The 20,320-nt window shown below is 40.6% G+C and overlaps 1 protein-coding gene across 3 annotated transcripts in view; it reads right to left on the bottom strand.

Annotated features, from left to right (window-relative positions):
* The window catches only part of CD109 (CD109 molecule), a 57,009-nt gene extending 50,945 nt beyond the window's left edge, over nucleotides 1-6,064 (bottom strand). For 2 of the 3 annotated variants that reach the window (XM_044422162.1, XM_044422163.1), the window contains exons 1-3: nucleotides 5,977-6,064; nucleotides 1,242-1,281; nucleotides 11-95 (exon numbers count right to left, since the gene is read on the bottom strand). In XM_044422162.1, the coding sequence (XP_044278097.1) occupies nucleotides 11-95; nucleotides 1,242-1,251 (95 nt within the window). In that variant the 5' untranslated portion in view covers nucleotides 1,252-1,281; nucleotides 5,977-6,064. Of the gene's footprint in view, nucleotides 1-10; nucleotides 120-1,241; nucleotides 1,282-5,976 lie in introns of those variants that run through there. The other variant, XM_044422164.1, reaches the window with a different exon arrangement.
* Nucleotides 6,065-20,320: the final 14,256 nt, after the last annotated feature.

Here is a 20,320-nt window from a genome sequence, read left to right as displayed (position 1 = left end):
TTTCACCTACTTTGCTGTGACAGTCCCATTGAAACTCGTATCTTTTGGGGAATAATGCAGAGGTGTTGTCAGAAAGACTTCAAACTTTGACAACACTGAAAAAAATCAACAGTTATAATTAAAATTGCACAATAATGGTAATAGACACAGTTTCAGTCATGTGAGCTTTTCAGTACAACATACCTAGAAATCTCTGGTGCTAGAATCAGACAGATAGATAGACAGGCATTCTGTTTGTTACTACTTTGACTAGGAATAGGCAGAATGATGCCCACTTGGTGCCCACTGAGACACCCTGCAGCTCCTAATTTTTATGTTAAAATGTGTGTATATTTTCTTATTTGCAGCTGGGATTACTTCAGAGCAAAATGAGAGCCTCTAGCTGTTGACACTTTAATTTCCCATAAATGCATCTGGGCCTTTGGAAGTAGTAATGCACATCCATGCCAGCCATTTAATGGTTGTACCTGGGACAGTTTCACAAATTTCCAAATATGGCCCCAGACACAAACAGTTACCTACCCATTACACTGTGTATTCACAGGAAGTGTATTCAGTGAAGGTGCTGAAAAATTCCCTTACCATCTTAAGAGACTAAACAGAAAACTGAGGTGACACCAGATCCTGAGGAATAATCAACCACAAAATATACAACATACATGCATAAATGCTTTTCTTTCTAATTATGTGAAATTACCAGTTTACAGGTGAGTTATCAGATTGGTGGGTGTGGCCTTACTTTAATAGTAAAACATGTACACTGGATAGGGGCACTAAACACTTCCTGATCCTGCACCCCTACTGAGCCTTTTCTTTGTTCCCAGATCACTTCCAGCAACAGAGCCAAGAATGGAGAAACTGATTGGATCAAAAACTCCAAGATAAGGGAGGTAAGGCAAGGGACAGAACAGTTTAGCACTCCTTTCCCACACAGTTTGTTTACTGTTAAAGTTACAGACACATGTATAGGTTAAAGGGGCAGACAAAGGAATAACTACTTCTACAAACTATAAAAAGCATTCGGAATATCAAATATTGTTTGGATAACTGCAAAAAGATAAGTGGCTCTCATACACTTACGATCTTCCATGATTTAAAGACATTTAATTATTAGGAATAATTACTGAAAATAATATTTCTTATCATATAACTACAGGAGGAAAACTGCCGTCTTGAACCTTAAAATGACTTCTATCTTCCAAAAATAAATTGGCTCCTACTTTTTAAGTGCAGGCACTTACCATACTCCATGACAGTAAACGTTTGATAGTGGGTTTGATCCTATGGAAATGCAAACAAAAAATTATGAAATGGATGTTGACATTCAACATCAAGCTAACTGCAACAGCTTATTGCAGTTAAGAACTAAAATATTCTAGGAATTAAAGGTACATGTTGAGCTGCATTTTTCAAACAGTGAGAGGAAGCCTTTCATTTCACAATAACCAACATTAAAAGTAAAGAACCAAAAACTATAATTATCTATAGAATGGTTGCCAGTGTTCCAGAGATAATATCATATTCAAGTGTTCTGTGACATGCTTGTTTATCAGAAATAGCATGCTACAAGCATAATGCTTTGACAGAAGTCCTCCTAAGCAGGTAGGTTGAAAGGTATATATTAGTATAACTGGTGGCTGGACATAAATCTTGTCAAGTGCTTGTTAACAGCCCAGAACATTTGGTTTTCTCCAGACAAACTAATGGTTACCAAACAGCTGGAGATCATTCCTGAGTGCTTTAAATGGAGGAGAACATTAGGTCCTAGGAAATAACGCACCCACAATCCAATTTAAGAAGGGATTTATGTAGAGGGTGTATGTGTATGCACGTGCAGACATGTGTGTCTGCAAAGTAACAAAACAGTTTTGGTGGGGACAGAATGAATGTGGCATGAGGGGCCAGAGGACCATTGGGTCCAACCCTCTGCTCAGTGCAGGAGAAAGTGCTGTAAGATGACGGATGCCAAAACTCTTTCACCCTCAGGGTCCAATTCAGTCTCAGAGAAACTCTTGGTGGCCCACAGTCCAGTGTTGGGTGGGGCCAAAGGCAAAAGGAACATGGCTAAACTACAAGCTCTTACAGACTGTAACTAAGCCTTAGGAAAGGGATTTATATTTTTTAAAACAGGAAAAACAACACATAAAAGCTGGAAAACCACCAAACGACTAGGACAAGAGGGTTTATTTTTCTTGGCCATGTTTGAGATATAAGAAGCAGATTCTGCTTTATCTATTCTGGCAAATTTAGCTAGATGGTTTATCTGTTTTGGATTGGGTAGTCATTTAAAAATAGCTTATGAATATCTGAAGTCATTAAAGGTCTTGCATTATTACAGAAATAAACTAGAAAGAAGATGAGCTGACTACACAGACTCAGACAATGTCTGACTTCTTGAATCCAACTGGGACCAATGATAACTCAGTTCTGGATGTAACTTTTAGCTTCTGAAAAGACACACTTGCACATAGGCAAAAGCACAGTTATAAGATTAACTTGTCTTCGTCCAATGCATTTTATTGTTTGTTTTTGGCATGAAAGGATGGTGGAACACGTTATAAGCCACATCAGTTGAATGCATCCATCACTGCAGGATAATGTCTGGCAGAATAAATGGAATTTGTTGTGTCTAGAGCTAAATGAGCAAAGAAAGTAATTTCAGATACCAGGAGGAAAATAGATGGGCTTCAATGTCCTGGTGCTAACAGTTCATAGATGTGTTCCATTTAGGCTCACTTACAAATCTGGCTTCAAAAGGCCAACTTAACAAATACATCTCTGAATATCAGCTGCTGGAAACAGAAGCAGGAGGAGTGACTATGCTCACGTTTTGCTTCTCAGGTTTCTACGAGGGCACCTGGCTGGCCACTGGAGGAGCTGAACCCTGGAGTAGATGAGTCCTTTGGTTTGATCCCTTATAGATCTTATGCTCTTAAAATAAGGAAGCAAACCATTCACGTGTAAGCTTGCATTTTTAAGCCTGCTCTTTTGTATGAAGTGCAATGCCAAACTTCTTTATACAGAAGTTAACCCCAGGAATGAGTTAAAGGCAGGAATGCAACCTTTTGCTGTGTCCCGTAATATTTATTACATGCAGCACACCAGCATTACAAACATCCAACAAGGCATCTCTTTTGTTTGATTAGCACATGACAGAAGCTCCAGTTGCCCTTTGGCACACAGATAAATACAACATGGATGTGGCTGGCAGCAAATTTAATAAATAGAGGAACATTTTTTTCTGCTACCCCAATCACAGCCATATCCATGTTGCCTTTCAATATATTACATTGTTTAGGAAATGCACCCTCAAGGATAATTTGTATTGCTATGTTCAAGACTCCTTATGGTCTATGATCTCAGTTCAAAGCTACATATTACTCCTTGTCATAAGTACACAGAAAATAGTGGGGGAAGAATTGAGGTTTAAGAACAGACTCTCTCATCCTACCATTTGGATTCTTATCATTCTCTTACAAACAGAGGAGGCAATGACAACTGGCATTCAAGTCACAAGAATATCCCAGAAACAGTAATGACAGGAGCAGCCAACTCCATCAGCAGTCCCTGTGTAGTACAGCTCACTCTGGGAAGTCTTGGTGATTTCAGCCTGATGTCTGACTGGGGAAGGATAAGTTATGTGGCCACTTTGGAAGTTATTGGGTTCATTCATTCATTTTGCATATGGCTTGTTATACATGGACTTATGATTTATATTAGCATATAAACTAAGTCAAAAACATATTTAAAATATACATGTTAAAAAGATGTCTATTCAAACATCAATACGATGGCGCACCTATGGCATTCGTGCCGCAGCGGGCATGCAGAGCCCTCTGTTGGCACACAAGCCAAGTCACCCCAGCATCACTCCAGCAGCCAAGCATCAGATAACAGCGCACATAGGGGCCATGCGCATGCTTGGAAAGGAGTAGCGGCGCCAGGCAATGACATCATGAGCCACGGCTCATTAGCCGCAACTCATCCAAGCTTTCACATGGCAGGTCAGTGCACTGCTAAGTGTGTGTGTGTGTGTGTATATGTTTGTATCACTGAAAGCTCTGTTATTGCGTTTTTCTTTTAAGACACAATATGTTAATGTGTGAGTTGCTTTTTCTAAACTAAAACCTCAGTATTCAGGTTTTATTGCAGTGTTGGCACTTTGCGATAAAAAAGTGGCTTCTGAGTTGCAGTTTGGGCACTCGGTTTCTAAAAGGTTCACCATCACTGGTCTAGGCCATCTAAGCACTGAAGCACAGCATTGTTTATATGGAAAAAGTCAAACACTGGGCCAGTATATGTCCTCAGTTTACAGCTGATCACGATATTGTGTACAGTTTGATGTGGAAACCCACAGTCATACTGAGGGATGGCAACTACCCCCCCCCCCCCGTATGCAGTGAAACCAGGCAGATGCCATGTGAGGTGCGAATCCAGTTCAAAGTTGTCCACTACTGGTGGAGTGGGTCAAAGCCTGGCACCTTTTGCGTGGAGTCATCTAAATGTCTTTCTGTTTCTGAGCGTTCAGCAGCCCATTTAGCTTTCCATTGGGAATTGATGTTAAACTTATGTAGATGTTGTGCGAGGGCCAGTGACGGCTTCCTGGATTTGAGCCTGCCGATTGATAGATAAGGAAGGTCAGCATGCACTGGAAGGAGTGGATTGTGATTTTTCTGTATTCTTTCACTACAACGTCTTCCCTTCATAAAGCTGGTGGTGCTATATGGCTCAGAACAGGAAGCCAGTTAATAGGAGAGGATTTGATACATCTGCTTATAATCCTCATGGTGTCATTAAGTCTGGCGTCAAGTTAATGGGTAACAATGCATAGGTCCCCTTTCCAGTACTTAGGAAGTTCTCTATTTCCTTCCACAACTTTATCCCTTCTCTGACATGCAGTACTTTTCTTTGCTCATGTTATTTTCCTTTCCTCTTTAGAGATTTGGGGGGGGGGGGGTGTTGTGTCTCAATGGATGTGCAGAAGCATGCATGAGTCTATTTGGGGAGCACTGCTTTCCTTATTTTCTTTGAAAGGGGCCTCTGAATATCTTTGCTTGAAAACTTTGACTCTGCAACCAAGTAAATATGCTCCTAAAGTTCTGAGAAAAAACAACTAAACTGAAAGCATCTGTTTGTACTGCTTCACAAATATGCATTTTAATAAATAATTTACACATCAGCCTTCAAATTCATCTTTTTCTTAAGCATACTCTGCTCTATAGGCAGTTTTTAACAAAATAAATCATTCATTTCTTGGATTTCAAGAGACTGATCATGCCTAATAGACCTAACTCTTTCATATAGTTAGTTTTAGAATTGTATACACAGTTACTGCTCAGTTTTTCTACACATGCCTTTCTCACAATTGCAAGGAGAATATTGTCCCCCTCAATATATCCAGGGAAACTTTTTTTTTTTTTTTTTTTTTTTTTTGCTTCAGATAAGCAAACTTGTGATTACTGTGAACTCAGGTGAAATTTGGTTCCACAAGCTTATAGGCACATTTTCTTTCTTGACTGTGATAATGTTAACGTTAATAAACAATTTTCTCAAATCATTTAATGTTTACTTTATTTGTTCTTAAGAGCTGTGTTCTTTCTTTGTGGTCAACCAGCCTTCCATACACACCCTCCAATTTAAAGTTATGAACTAGTCCAATTCGAGGTTTCCATTCTCAATTAAGTAATTACAGATACTGTCATAAACTAGAAATGGCTTCAACTGGCCACTCGGAAAAGATGTAGGAGGTGTCATGGAAAGATTATGCCTTTTCTTTGTAAGCACTAGCTCAAGGCTCCAGAACTTCTCAGCCACTGATCCTATTTGAATAATATACATTTCAATGGAACTTATAACTACACAGAATTGTTATCTCCACCAAAGTTAACCAAACTATTGTATGCAATCCAGGCCCACATTAAGTCAGTGAATGCTTTATTATATCCCTGGTAAACAATTCATTTTGGTAATACTCACGTTTATTTGAACTTGTATGGACCAGTCACCCAGGACAGGATGTTTGGATAATTTAAACTGTTTGGCAATCTTGCCCAGTTTTCCATTCTGTTTCAACCACTGCTGAATCAAATTGCGTCGAGGATCCTAACAAAAAAGTTTATACTGTTATTATGGGTAGTATCAAACACAGATGTTGTATGAGCAGGAATGCCTGCTGACACAACAGTAAAATAGCACTTGTTTGAGCAACTGGAATGGGGCAAGTCCACAGAACTCCCTTTTGTGACCTCTGCTTAGTTTCTTCTGTTGTAATGTAACTTCCCACTGCATTAGTCATCAGACTGCTCACAGTAAACACTGTCCTATGCATTTAATAATCTGGCATTAACACATCCAGGGCCACATCCAAAATAGTGATTAATGGGGCAAGAGTTCATTGTAATAAGTGATTATCACAAGAGGGACCTGGTTTCAGTAAAAAACATTCATCCAGAAACTTCACCAGCAATGGGGCTGTGAGTGCATGACCTAAAGAGCACATGCTGAAGATAACAAGCTCCCAAGATGGCAAGTGTAGCACAAAAACCTTCACAGTAAAGTTAATTACTTAAAAATTATCTATATGTTAGGCACAATGGATATGACAGGCCTCCGTGCTGTTTACTAAGTGCACTATTTTTGAACAAAGAATTCTCATTCCTACATAAAATGCCTTGTTCATACAAAACTGCTTTTAATTTTTTAAAAATGACAGTGAAGTTGTGCACTTAGTATGAAGAATGGTAGTAGAAATAATTATGTGATAATTTTATCACTTCAGTGGAACCCATTTAGAATATGTCTTATTTGTGCATAAATATTTTCCCATCAAATACAAAACCTGCCTCAGAGCAAAACTTTGCTGCTTTGGGCCTTAAAGTACAAGGTGATGTCTAATTTGACCCTTAAGTAAGGTTAAACTTCGATTTACCAGTATGTGAATGCATAAAAGTGGATGGACTTGGGAATGGATATCCTGTCTCACTAAATTTCAATTACCCAAAGGGAAGAAAAAGTGTGGGGGGAGACCCTGAAAAGTAGAGCAAAAGAGGAACATGTAACTTTATCAGCTATACTTGGACTAGAACCACATTTTTTGTATGTATTCAGCATCCAAAATATACCAAACCCCATTTTCTGAAGGAGAAGTGATATTTTACACAATGTTGAGTGTAACGAACCTCAACTTTTTGTATTGAAAGCAGATGTTTCCCACATATGAACCCCAGCAGGAGTAAAACCCCCTTGGTATACTTTAGAATAAGGAAAACAGCCATCTTTTCCTCTCCCCACAGTCCATCTTCCACTTAAAACTGCAGCTTTTCAAAGCTGCTTTTACTTGGGACAGAAGGTGGGGCAGTTCACTACATGCCCCTGAACCTTGTGCTCTAAGAGCATGGAACTGGTTTGAAATGTCAACTCCGCAAGTGACCGTTTACATTAAGTACGGATACCATCTTCATTTGGGGTCTATTTTAGAATAAACCTTCTTCCTGCTGCTGTGTCTTAATGTAAACGTATCATGAGTGACAATCCAGTACTCTGAAGAAAACCGTACTTCACCAAGTAGGTAATGTTAAGTTTCTACTTACCCGAATATACACATTTACAGGAGTATTGTATGGCTTAAGGTCCGGATACAAAGTAACTACCCTTATTTTCACATCTTGCCCAGCCTTATATACAGACTTGTCAGTCTGGATGAAGACTGAGAAGCTTTTGTCCTCAAACAAAAGGGCAGTAAGTTCAGAAAACAGCAGCTGACTTTCTGAATACCCTTTGACTTGTAAATCGCAATTAAGATTGCTACTGCCAAAGGGAAGCTGCAGGAAAAAAGACAGTTTACATTAATTAACGTTTTTGTTTTTATTGCTAATAGCTCTTACAGACATGGAACAATTAATAATTAAACACACACACACACACACACACACACACACACAAGAATTGATGTGGGGTCCCATGCTCACTTGCCTGTGAATGAATGACACTGAACACAGTGGGGCTTACAGCAAACTAAACATAAAGAGAATTGTTCTGTAAAAATTACGACGACGGCGATAATCCAAACAAGAGTTTTCTCACTTGGAAACAAACAGGGTTTTCCACTGATTGACTATGCCACACCATGGCAGCATTCAGGTAGTTGTTGATGGCTTCAAAAGCCATGATGAGCACCATGGACAGCGCTGCTGACTCCTCCTCCCCTCCCCTCTCACACCAACTTTTGCACAGAAATCACGGCCTACCAGGATTCCTCATTAAGTCTAAATTAAGCTCAGCGTGATTAATTTTGGTTTGCCACTCATCATTAAGGCAGCGTTCCCGAGTTTGAACATAAAAGGAAACTGTGGCTTGATGCAAACTAGGATCTCCTAAAACTGGTTCATGAGAGGGTGGGAGGAGTGTGGGAAGAGCACTTATCCATAAAGTATCACATTTTGACACTTTCAATTGCTTACTGCTCCTTCCTTCCTTCCTTCCTTCCTTCCTTCCTTCCTGTGCCTCTTCTCCCAACTACTTTTCTTTTTTTCAATGTTGCACATTTAAGATCTTTAAGAAACAGCCTGTAGTCCACAGGGATCTTCTCAGCTCTAAACACACAAGGACAGCATTGTAGCTCAAACAGCTAGAAGAGTAGGAGGCCTGGTGCCTTCTAAATGCTTCTGACTGCAAATGCCATCAGACCCAGCCAACACGGCCAATGATCAGGGGTGAGAGTTATGGTCCCAAACAACTGGAAGATACCAGGCTGACCAATGCTCTATAAACAGCCAGGAATGCTTTTCATTTGCATGTAAGCCCAGACAGGTTGCTAAATATTGTGAGCTCTTCTGTGCACTCACTTTTGTAAGCCTTCACCAACTTTGAGCCCCAGCTCTGAAATGTGTTAGAGTTCTATTTCTTCTTGCATTTTCTTGCAAAGTATCTTCTTACAGCATATCCATCTCCTACTCGTGTTTATTCAGAAGGAAGTCCAACTGTGTTCAGTGGGACTTACAAGCGTAGGACTACAGTCTCAGTCACTTTTTGGAACTTTCAGAACTTTTAACAGTGCAGACGAACATTTCCCAGAAACACAGTATGTTTTAAAAGTTTACATAAAAGTTTTTCAGATGGGAAAAATGGCTAAATGAAGAAAATAGAAGATAGCAAAATATAATCATTGTTCCCTCCCTCCCTTTATAGACTGTAAAGTGTGCAACATGTAAACTATGAACACATTGAATACATATATCATACAAATACACCTGTCCATGAGCTAGGGCTCACTGGGGCACTTTCTCAAGTGTAAGCTTGTTGATAAACAAGGATTTGCTAATGTCTGAAACATCCCTCAACTGCAGCATGAAGAGATTTCTAGCAAAGAAAAACTAGGCTGGGATGTAATCCAACTCCATGAATGGTAACTATTCCATTATTTTAACAAGAGATGGATGACAGCCCAAGTGTTATCATCACAAGATAGAAAACAATATAAAATACATTTTAAAGAAAGAAAAATAATATTATATAAATGCACATAAGTTAGTAGCTATAGTATAGACATTTGTGTATTACTGTGTGTTTTCATTTACATAGGCATTTTTAAGTGTCTATTACTGCTGAGACCCTGTCTAAAGCATTAGAGGAAGCAATTCTATAGCCTCTCAGCATTGACCTGGTCCATACAACATAATAAGCCACTATAAGTGATCAGTTATGGTGGGCTGTCATATTTATTTATTTTATTTATTAAAACATTTTTATGCTGCCCCATTCGCCGAAGCCTCAGGGCGGCTTACAACAATCATATCATATGAACCCAGCATGGTTTTTGAAGGGTGGGTTATTTTTCATGAATAATTCACCCTGAAAACCCATGGCTTTTTTTAGGATTGTTGAAATTCATGGTGGCTTGTTACATTGCCTAATCTGGCAGAGAAATCCTATTGAGGAAAAACCTCAATAAGAACCTCTAACCGCTTCTTGTGATCTCAGTCGTGTCACTACCACCACCCTCCCTCATGCCTTCACGGTTCCCTCTACCCCATGCCCCTCAAAATCATGACTGTCAAGATGCGAAGGGCTTCCCGCGTCAGGGATGTTCTGGATCTAAAAGTCAGATCTTGGCCCATTCCCCCTTTTCTTTTCTTATCCGTCCTACAGTACAAACCTATACATGTCTACTCAGAAATAAGCCCCATTGGGCTGATTCCCAGGTAAGTGTGTATAAAGCTGCAGCTTTGATTTCCTTTCTGACTTCCCCCCATTTTTAGACTGTTTTTATTTTTTTCACTTTAAAAAACCTTTTTGGAATGCTCTGCAGCTGTGTAAAGGGGTGGACTTTGGATGCTTGAAGGTTTGTGTATGCATGTGTCTCTGCATGGTCATGCATGTTGTGTGTGCATTCTTTGGAAGATTGTGCTATATGCTTTGGGGTTCATATGTGTCCATGAGTGACCTCTGTGTGCTGGGGGGGCGGGGATCCTGCAAGTGCTTTGGGGAGATGAAAAAGGGAGGGCTGTCTGTATGTGCACACATGTGCATATAAAGAGTTCTGCTGGATATGCACCAGCACATGCAAAGGTATGGCTGTGGATGAACACAAAAATCCATACTTTCTCCTGAGCAATTTAGTCCTCCTCCTTTCTAACAAAATGTGCATAATTCTGTGCTGTGAGATTTCAGAGTAAGCCTGCTTTGTGGTGGATATAAACATGCATGGACTTTTGGGTGCTTTCTGCACCTGTTCCTGGGTTCCAAAGGAAGCTTTCCTGTGTGCCCCTGAGACTAGCACATCTTGTTCTAATCATGATCCTTACCCTAGTTATTATGGCTGTGTGGATTCTCCTTTCCCACATCACCATCCTATTCTCTGTGGAATAGGGGCTGCTAGAACAGGAAAATAGGTGTCTAAAGGAACACAGTACTTGGGTGTGGCTGTATGATTCCCCCACCCTCCTTTGAATATTTTTTGCTTCCATGACCTACATTTTGCTTCCATGCATTGCTGACTGTTGGACTTCCCCACTTCTCATGACTCCTTGGGCTTGGCCTCTGCTGATCTGCCCCCTGCCCCACCAGTCAGACTGGCCACTGGACTTAGATGATAAAACTGCATGATCTTGGATCCTGGAGTCTTACTAGGATCCAGGGAAAAGAAAACTAAAGGGGCACTCCTCTCACTAAAGCCTCGCCACAGTTATAGGAAGCCCTTTTTTCTATTTTGTTTCTCAACTATCTTGATAGTTTTTAAAACGAAGAATCTGCAGTCCTACTCTTGTGTTTCCAACAGAGGGAAAGGAATTCCCTATCCTTCTTGCCCACTTTACAGCTTCCACCCCTTCCCCCTCCTCTAACTGAAGCGTCACTACAAAGCCTCTCTGGCTCTCTACCAGCTCACTTCTCATTTTCCTCCCTTCTTCTCCCTTCAACAGTTAACTATTGAACCGCCTTTTGTTTCATTTTCAGAGCTTTCCAAATGAAAACTCTGAATTTACCTCGGTTGCTCCTTCGAAGAATTTTACAAAGTCCCTCTGAAATTCAGATTGCTCAAAGCTGAAAAGGCTGTGCTATTTTTTATTTTGGTAAACATGCTACTTTCTGGGCTAGGTTTATCAGGCAGATGGAAGCATGTTCTCTAGCAGAACAAAGCCAAGATCAAACTGGGAGAAAGTCTACCTAGCATTTGACCTACATTCCCCACCCCCAGCCCCAGCTATTTATGCTCTCAAAAGGCTCATTCCCTGAATATAAAGAAGCAGCCTGCTAATGTGTAAGGAGTCAGATGCCCCTAGCAAGCATGGGGGCACTGCTAGGTAAGCAAAGGAAAGTGTACTTAAAATCAGCAAAATCATGATTCTCCATCTCTCGATGCCTTTCCCTTCTTTCTTACATGGAAGAAGGGAGCAGACAAGAGAGAAGACAGGAACTCTTCCCCCAGCACATGTGCAACATTTTCACATGCAGGCAGTTTGACATGGGAGAGCCTTTAAATATGAGACTTCTTTTTTAAACAGTCTGAAATGGCACAGTCTGAAAGGACTCTACCATGCACTTTTGCTGAATGTATGAATTAATTATTATGAGACATATATTGTGAGAATATGGCTTGTATCAAAAAACACGTATTAATTTATTTTAATCTATTTTAAAATATCTATCAAAAATGAAGTTCTATAATCTTGCATCTTTGTTATCCATATGAAAACAATTAAGTCTAGAAGCAAGATGTAAACCTATGCTTCTAGAGGATTCATATCCCTCTTGATTTCAGGTACCAGGAAACATGCTAGATACAAGGGGTTTGATTTTTAAAAAATTGGGGACATTGTTTTGAACGCCTGATTTAGCATTTATACTCAGGTGGGAGTTGTCTTCCAAACATTCAAAAAATCATGCCAAACATTGGTAGTTTAGCTTGCATCTCTCAAATGACTGAAGGAATGTCCTTTCTGGTTAGTAGCGAATGTAACTTCTGTCATACAAAAGATTAAAATGCCAAAGTTAAGGAAATGAAAAAGAAAGGATCTATTCAGAAAATATTTTGCATGGATCTCTTAATATTTAATGAAAATACTTACAGCTGGAAGAACAAGTGTCCCAAGTGAATCTATATTTAAGAAGGAAAAGAAAGAGCAATTAACCCACTTCCTGCTTCTCACATGCAAAATACCCTCCCAGTTCAGCAAATTATCCTTACCATGGGCTCGCTTTGCCACAGCGTTCAAGAACTACTCTGTTAAGTCACCCATGCTGCTTCTTGTATGTGCATCTAGTGCTGCGTGTAAACACACTTTCTTTTTATTTGCTGCAGGTCCCATAAGGGCAGTAGCATATCTGGAAGGACACTTTAACCTGATCCAGGACCTCTCTTGACCTACCAACAAGATATGAGCTAAGAGCTACGTTTCCTCCAGCACAGGAATGGTGTGATTGGTGACTTGCATCAGCAGGGGCTTGGACCTGATGGCCTTCTTGGCGCCTTCCAGCTCTACCATTCTATGATTCTGTGACAGGAAGGAGGCCATTCATGCTCCATGAAGTGACTAGAGAGTGAAGCCATACTACTCATCCTGCCCACACATCACACAGCTGGGTTAGACCCTCCTGACAATCTTGCACTCAGCATGGATGGCTGAAGAGGAGCCCTTACGCATAAGCAGTAGAAGCTCCTTTTCAAACTTTCACACGTAACATACAGTTGTCAGTGGCAGTCAGTGGCGCTGATCACACAACATTGGGTAACACGTAAAGAGAGCCCTAGTGACCACTGCATCTGCTGCAGCCACCTGGATGCACATGTCCCAGGGAGCCAGGTGTGCTCCACACTGAGCAAGGGCAGTAGGAGCAGCACCAGGAACACCAGAGCACTGGGAAGGAGTATTAACTCCATGTCCCCTGCAGCATCTCTCCTGGTCACCCATCACACTAAGTTGAGTTAATTACTTTGCATTAGATTGTTATAATGTGCTTGCTATAAGAAGATTGAGGAATCATTTGATTATCAGGCTCATGCTCTCTTGCTTGCTCGCTCTCTGCGCGCGTGCACACACTCACACACACACACTGCATCCTACCACCACTATTCAGGGAAGAGGACAGCATGAAACAGTGTTTTTCTAGTCTTTGAGGTAAACCAAGTGGCTGGAGCTCAAGGATTAAAAAACAAACTGCCAAACCCAAATTGGTATCTAAATTCCAGTGACCTCATTCCCATGGGCAAACTGAATCCTGACCACTACAGACCTGTAATAACTTGTTTGACTTTGCAATTCCATTCTTAAAATGCCTCTCTCTGCTATGCAAAGTATCTTCAGGAAAGTTGTCAGCTTTCACAGGAGTAAAAGAGATATCAATTATCCAATGGAATGAGAAGTCTGATTTTAATCATGATTTCTCTAATCAGATCACACTGTGATATAGTTTGAATTCTTACACACTCTCAGATAAACTGACCTCTTATTTATCATTATACCATCACTCACAAACTCAAGTCAATACTCTTTCACTTAAGCTGATTTCATTTCTGCACTTCTGTGCCTCCTCCCTACTCTCCTTCTCTTGCCTGGCCTACCTTCTGCTTCCTATACATGTTCCTTTTTGTTTTTAGCTCATCTTGAAGCTTTTTGTGAAGCCACACTAGGCTCCGTGCCTTTTAAAAATTCCTTTTTTAAAAAACTCCCAGCCATCTTAGACTCCTTGTTCCCTTAAAGCTACTTGCCATTGGACCTTGAAAATCAGCATTCCCAAAATCCAGAGTACATGTATGGCTAAATTCAATTTTTGCTTCCTTTAAAATCAAGAACTCAAGCATGTTGCAGTCACTTTCTACTAAACTGCCATAATTTCCACTTTATCCACTAGTGGTTAAGGGCATGGGACTGGGACTCAGACGACCTGGGTTCTAGTCCCTACTCAGCCACGGAGCCAACTGGGTGACTTTGGGCCAGTCACAGACTCTCAGCCCAACCTACCTTATGGGGTTGTTGTGGGGATAAGGTGGAGGAGGAGAATGATGTAAGCTGCCTTGAGCCCTTTGTAGGAAAAAGGCAGGATATAAATTGAAAAATAAATAAATAAATCATCCTTATTAATCACTAATCACCTGTTAGAATTCTGTAGCTGTTTTATTTATTATCTGGAGGAATGTTGTCCATGGGGTCATGATGGGTCAGACACAACATCGCAACTAGCAGCAACAACAACTCAAGCCTTCAATGTTTCATGATGTTTTTCCTGATTCTATAATGACTTCTCAATGTTTCTGTATTATGATTTTGCAATCCCCCATTTTTCTCACCTTCTCACCCATTCAGAATCCCATTCTCCACCCTACCCTGTGTACATGACCCACAACTTATACAACCTTTTATATACTCTGAAGCACTCGTGGCCTGTTCTGTATACCGACGCTTTCTCATCAGAGGAGTTCCTGGCTGTTCCCTATACACAGCTGAGACTGAACATAGTGCTTCCATGTGACTCCAAACATTCCTTCTCTATAGTCCTGAGATCAAGATTTCCTGACAGTTCCAAGAATTTCTTGGAGAAGCCATTTTTGGTAGAATTCTTCTCCCAACAGAAATCAGGGTAATTGAAGGCTCCCATTACTACTGCATCACACTTCATTGAAATATGGCAATTCGCTTAACAAAAGTTCCATCCTCATCTTTTTTCTGATTGGGTGGTCAGTAGTAGACTCCAACTATCATGCACTTTTTATTCCTTGACACATTTATTTTGACACAGATACTCTTGATGGGGCTACCAGACTCATCTTCCTGTATTTCTGTGCAGGGATAAGTATGTTCAACATACAAAACAACTCTGCCTGCTTTCCTATTTCTTCTCTTCTCTTTGAGTAAGTAATACTTTTCAATTGCTATATTCCAGTCATGGCAGTAATCTCACCAAGATACAGTAATGCCTGTCTTCATGTATCAAGAGTTTAAGTACATTTTGTTAGCTTCCCATACTCTAGACTTAAATAACCATAAGAGCAACTTATTAAGTTGTAATGCAGCGTTATGAAAAACCAGCAACGGGAAACAATGTAAAACTAAAAGACGAAAAGCTAAGTCTTCGCCTGGTGCCAAAATGACACCAGAGGAGGATGCCTCCAGACAAATGCTTTACAATACTCTTCCTCATTCCCAGTATGAGCAGGTGTGTCTCTCTTTTGTGTATGGGTGGGGCAATTATCAACACAACACTAACTTCTCTGCTTAACCCTCCTGTGTTTTTCCACCATGTCTTCCATCTTTTTCCTTAGCAAAGCTAATCTGTCCCCAAGTTATGAATGCCCAACCTACAAACAACTCATATTTACAAATGAACTGCCATAAAGCCTATTAATTATTAAAATTACTGCAGAAAATTATCATCACCATAGAGAGGAAGTAAAAAGAGGAAAGAGGGAGGGCCTCCGAAGTATCTCCATAGAGAGAAAGAAAGTGAAAGGGTAGAGAGGGAAGCCTCCAAAGAATGCCTTCTTGCCTGGCTTCTTCGGAGAGGGAAATCTCTTTGGCACTGAGGAGGCACTGGTGAGTTTGGATGGGGGACTAGAGATTTTTATGTTTTTTCCATGTCCATGGGGGTTCCTATGCCCCTAACCTTCATGAATGTGGAGGGCCTACTATACGTGATCTGACTTACAAATTTGACTTAAAGATATATTTCTGTTTTCTCAGGAATGGAACTTGTTCATAACTCAGGGATTGTTTGTAATGGGGAGGAAAAAAACCCAGAAATAATTCACAATTTCTCCTAAGAGCTACTGCTATGAGCCCCACATTTGGAAGCATCTAGTATGTGCCTGGTGGACTTTGCTGGGAAGGTCAGTAATAAGAACATAAGAAGAAGATTTTGGATCTGACCAAAGGCTTTTCTAGTCGAGAATTTTGGCCTGCTATTGCATCTGCCTAAGGTCAAGATCACCGATACTACTGTATTCCCAATCACTATGTATGGGGGTGGACGTTAGCCAGTGAAAAAGCCGGCAGGAAGATAACTGATGTATTTGAAATATGATGCTTGAGGAGTGCTTTGTCAATACCCTGGAATGACAGAAAGACAAACAAGTGGTTCCTAGATCAAATCAGGTCAAAACTTGCACTGGAAGCAAAAAGGACAAAACTGAAGCTATTGTACTTAGCACATCATGGGAAGGCAAGATTCAGTGGAGAAGGCAATTCTACTAGGCAAAATGATAATAGACTAGAGTAGTGGCCACTGCACACCACATGCAGAAACATTGACATATAAAAGGGACAGCCTGATTCTGGTGAGGGTAACGTATCCAGACCATTTGGGCAGTGATGCTACTGATGTGTGTATACTTTATGTTGCTAGTGTGGCTTGGGCTTTAGAGCTTGGTGCTTATTTCGGGTTCCTATGGCTAGCTATACATTGATGGAGTCTGAGCTAGCTAATGAAGAGAACTTGTGATCAAGGTCATCAGCTCAATCAAAATGTCAGTGCTGTGAAAAAAGCGACTTTTGGGTTGGACATAATGAGGAAAGAAAAAATAAAATTGTCAGTATCATACTGCACTCATAAAAACCTATGGTGAAAGCAAACTTGGGATACAGTATACAGGTGTGGCCACCACACTTAAAAATGGCATTTTAGAATAGTAAAAGATGCATAAAAGGACAACTAAAACAATCAAAGAATGGGAGTAACTGCCCGATAAGGTAAAGTTGCATCTGGGACTGGTCAGTGTAGAAAAAAAAGAAGAGTTAAAGAGAAAAGTGACAGAGGTGTATAGAATTAGGCATGGTGCAGGGAAAGTGGATAGGAAATTCAGTAAAAATTCACAAAGCATAGGATGGATGGAATTATAAAGTAGATTGGGGCCACTAAATTAATGGCTTCTAGCTCTGACGGCAATACACTGCCTCCCGTATCTAATTCAGCATGCCCGTATATACTAATTCTTGGGGAATGAGGGCAGGAGGATGCAATTATGCTCATGTCTCACAGGACTTAATATGCTGCATTGCAAAAAGAACTCCCCCAACCCCCTTTTATTCTATCATGGCAGCCCTGCGGTGTGGGAACTGGAGGGGGCGATAACGAAATTTGTAATTCAGAGATGGCTTCAGTATAACCCGCTGTACCTACATATATCAGCCAAGAGAGGCAACACTCTTCCTCTGATGGAAAGTGTATTCCCACCCCTGCTTCAACAGAGATCACGCATTTTCTTTTTTTTTTTTTTTTCACAGAGCAACCAGCCCAGCTTCATTCAACCCAGAATTTCTTCCTCCATTCGACAAGGGTAGAGGTATTTGAAACACTCTCCCGCTTCTTAGCCGCCAGATTTCCACCCCTCCCTTTTCCTCCTGAGAAAACACACCCAGGAATTTGAAATAAAATTAATCGGCGGCAGCGGGCGTTCTGAGAAATGCCTCCCGCGGCCTTCTCCTGCTACCCTAGTCCGTGGGCGTGCGGGGCGCCTCTGAGCCCCCGTCGCCGCCACTAATTTGGCACGGAGGTGGAGGCGGCCTTGGTGTAGCATAGGCGGGGCGGGCAAGAGCCAGTCTCCTGGGAAAGGAGCGGCTGCCGTCCCCACAAGGAGCTTCTTTCATTCTCCCACCAGGCGCACTCCTCTCTGCTGCTCCTCCCGAAAGAAACCTGGGACGAGGCGGCATCTCGGCAAAAGTGGCAATCTTCACATGCAATCTTCACATATATACTACAATCTTCACATATATACTGATGCAATGAGAAATCCCTTTATGTAGACTTCATTTAACTGTATTTTACCCAGCCCATTTTTATGATAGAAAGCACACAAATATGAGCACCAAAATATTCAGGCTCTGAAAGTTTATTCAACTAAAGTTGGCGAAAATTAAGAAGGCAAGCAAGTAGACTAAGTCTAGCAATAGCCTTCAACTGTATACACACACACACACACTATAAAGGTAAAGGTAAAGGTTTCCCCATGACATTATAGTCCAGTCATGCCTGACTCTAGGGGGCAGTGCTCATCTCCGTTTCCTAGCCGAGGGAGCCAGCATTTGTCCACAGTCTCCGTGGTCATGTGCCCAGCAAGACTAAACACTGAAGTGCACGGAACGGTGTTACCTGCCCACCGAAGTGGTACCTTTTTATCTACTTGCATTTGTATGCTTTTAAACTGCAAGGTTGGCAGGAGATGGGACAGAGTACGGGAGCTCACCCCATTGTGCTGATTCGAACTGGCGACCTTTTGATCAACCAGCCCAGCAGCACAGCGGTTTAAACCACCGCCCATCATAATTGGTAGCCTTTGATATTTTTATCCTCCATGATTTTTATGACTTCCTTTCAAGATTTATTTTTGTTTTACTATTAAACCATCCTGAGACTACAGTAAGGGATTGTCTAAAAAAGTTTTAAATAAATAAATAAGATTGTTCATGTTGGCCATTCCTCTTATCTCCCTTGTTTAACCATGTGCAGTAGCTAAGGTAAAACTATGCACTGCATCAGGGGGAGCCTAATGTTCCTTCATTTTCTTTGTTCTTATTTTTTAAAGTACCATAGAATAAGCTTTCATTAAAAAAATGAACCATAATAAAATTCAAGTGTAAAACTTCAAACTTGTTCATGCACAAAAGATAAGCAAAGTTATGTCTTGCTCTTATGAAAAATATTAAAAGCTGAGTGCTTAAGAACTTCTCGACCTGGCCAAATTTAGGACTTTATTTTTAAGCTTCCATATAATCTTGCTGGTCAAGTGGAAAATAATACTGTTCCCAAGTGAGTTCTCACATGTTCTCACTATTGAGCTGAATAATAAATCCTCCTAAAGATATCCTTAATTAAGAATTAACTCTTTTTCCTGAAATGTTGCTTCTATTTGTCTGCAAAGTTATATCTTACAATATTAAATTTCCAACCATACTTACTTAAAATAATGCTTCTCTAGTTCCATACACAAAGTTTATTAGACCTTTAAACACAGACTGTCCAGATCTGCCTTTATTCACTGCCCCAAGAACAGTTAAAGTTTCCAATCGCTTCACAAAGGCAGTCCCTAAGGCATGCATTAGATCTAGCTATGGTCAATGGCACAAGTATGCATTCCAGCTACTACAGACCACTGTATCACATCCTACATGGGGTGCATAACCTTGTTAAAACAGTTTTCCGGACTACCATCCTATCTCCAGGAAAATTCAATGCTCATTATGACTCATAAAGCCTTAAACAACTTGGGACCAGGCAATTAGGAAAACTGCATTCTTCCATAGGAACCTGCCCAGGTTTTCAGAATCTCAAGGGAGTGGCCTTTCTCTCTACGCAGACACATTTCAAAGGAACACAAGAAGGGCCTTGTTGATGGCTACTCTCAGGTTGTTGAACTCTGTTATCAAGGGAGACCCAGCTAGCTCTACCTTTGTTATACTTCTACCTAGTAATGTGAGTTTTCTTGGTGGCGGGGGAGGGGGAGAGATAAATTCAGCTAATTTATATACAGCAATTTGTACCAGACAATTTTCAGTTTGCACTGGAAAATCTTCTGATACACTAGAGAATAATCCAGCTTACCATGTTTACCTGTATTTAGTAAACAAAAAAGCTCAAGAGAAAAAAGTACCCCAAATTATTTTGTTTTGTCCCCATACACCACTGGTAGGTAACCTAAAATATTTAACAGGAAAATTAAAGTAATTGATGAGTCTTACAAGGTGTATTTTATTGGAATACCTCTAAAAACTTGAAGACAATAGCATGTTTTCCCTAATATTGCTTAAATTTAAGGGAAAAGACCCAGAGGCACTGGAAACTGTTCATGCACTAAGAAATGTTGGCAACTCAAAAAACTGTGCTGCTTGTGCTGACA

This window comes from Varanus komodoensis, unplaced genomic scaffold, assembly GCF_004798865.1.
Source record: "Varanus komodoensis strain SLA01 unplaced genomic scaffold, ASM479886v1 scaffold12, whole genome shotgun sequence".
Taxonomy (NCBI): domain Eukaryota; kingdom Metazoa; phylum Chordata; class Lepidosauria; order Squamata; family Varanidae; genus Varanus; species Varanus komodoensis.
This window is presented reverse-complemented; position numbering and strand designations above follow the sequence as displayed.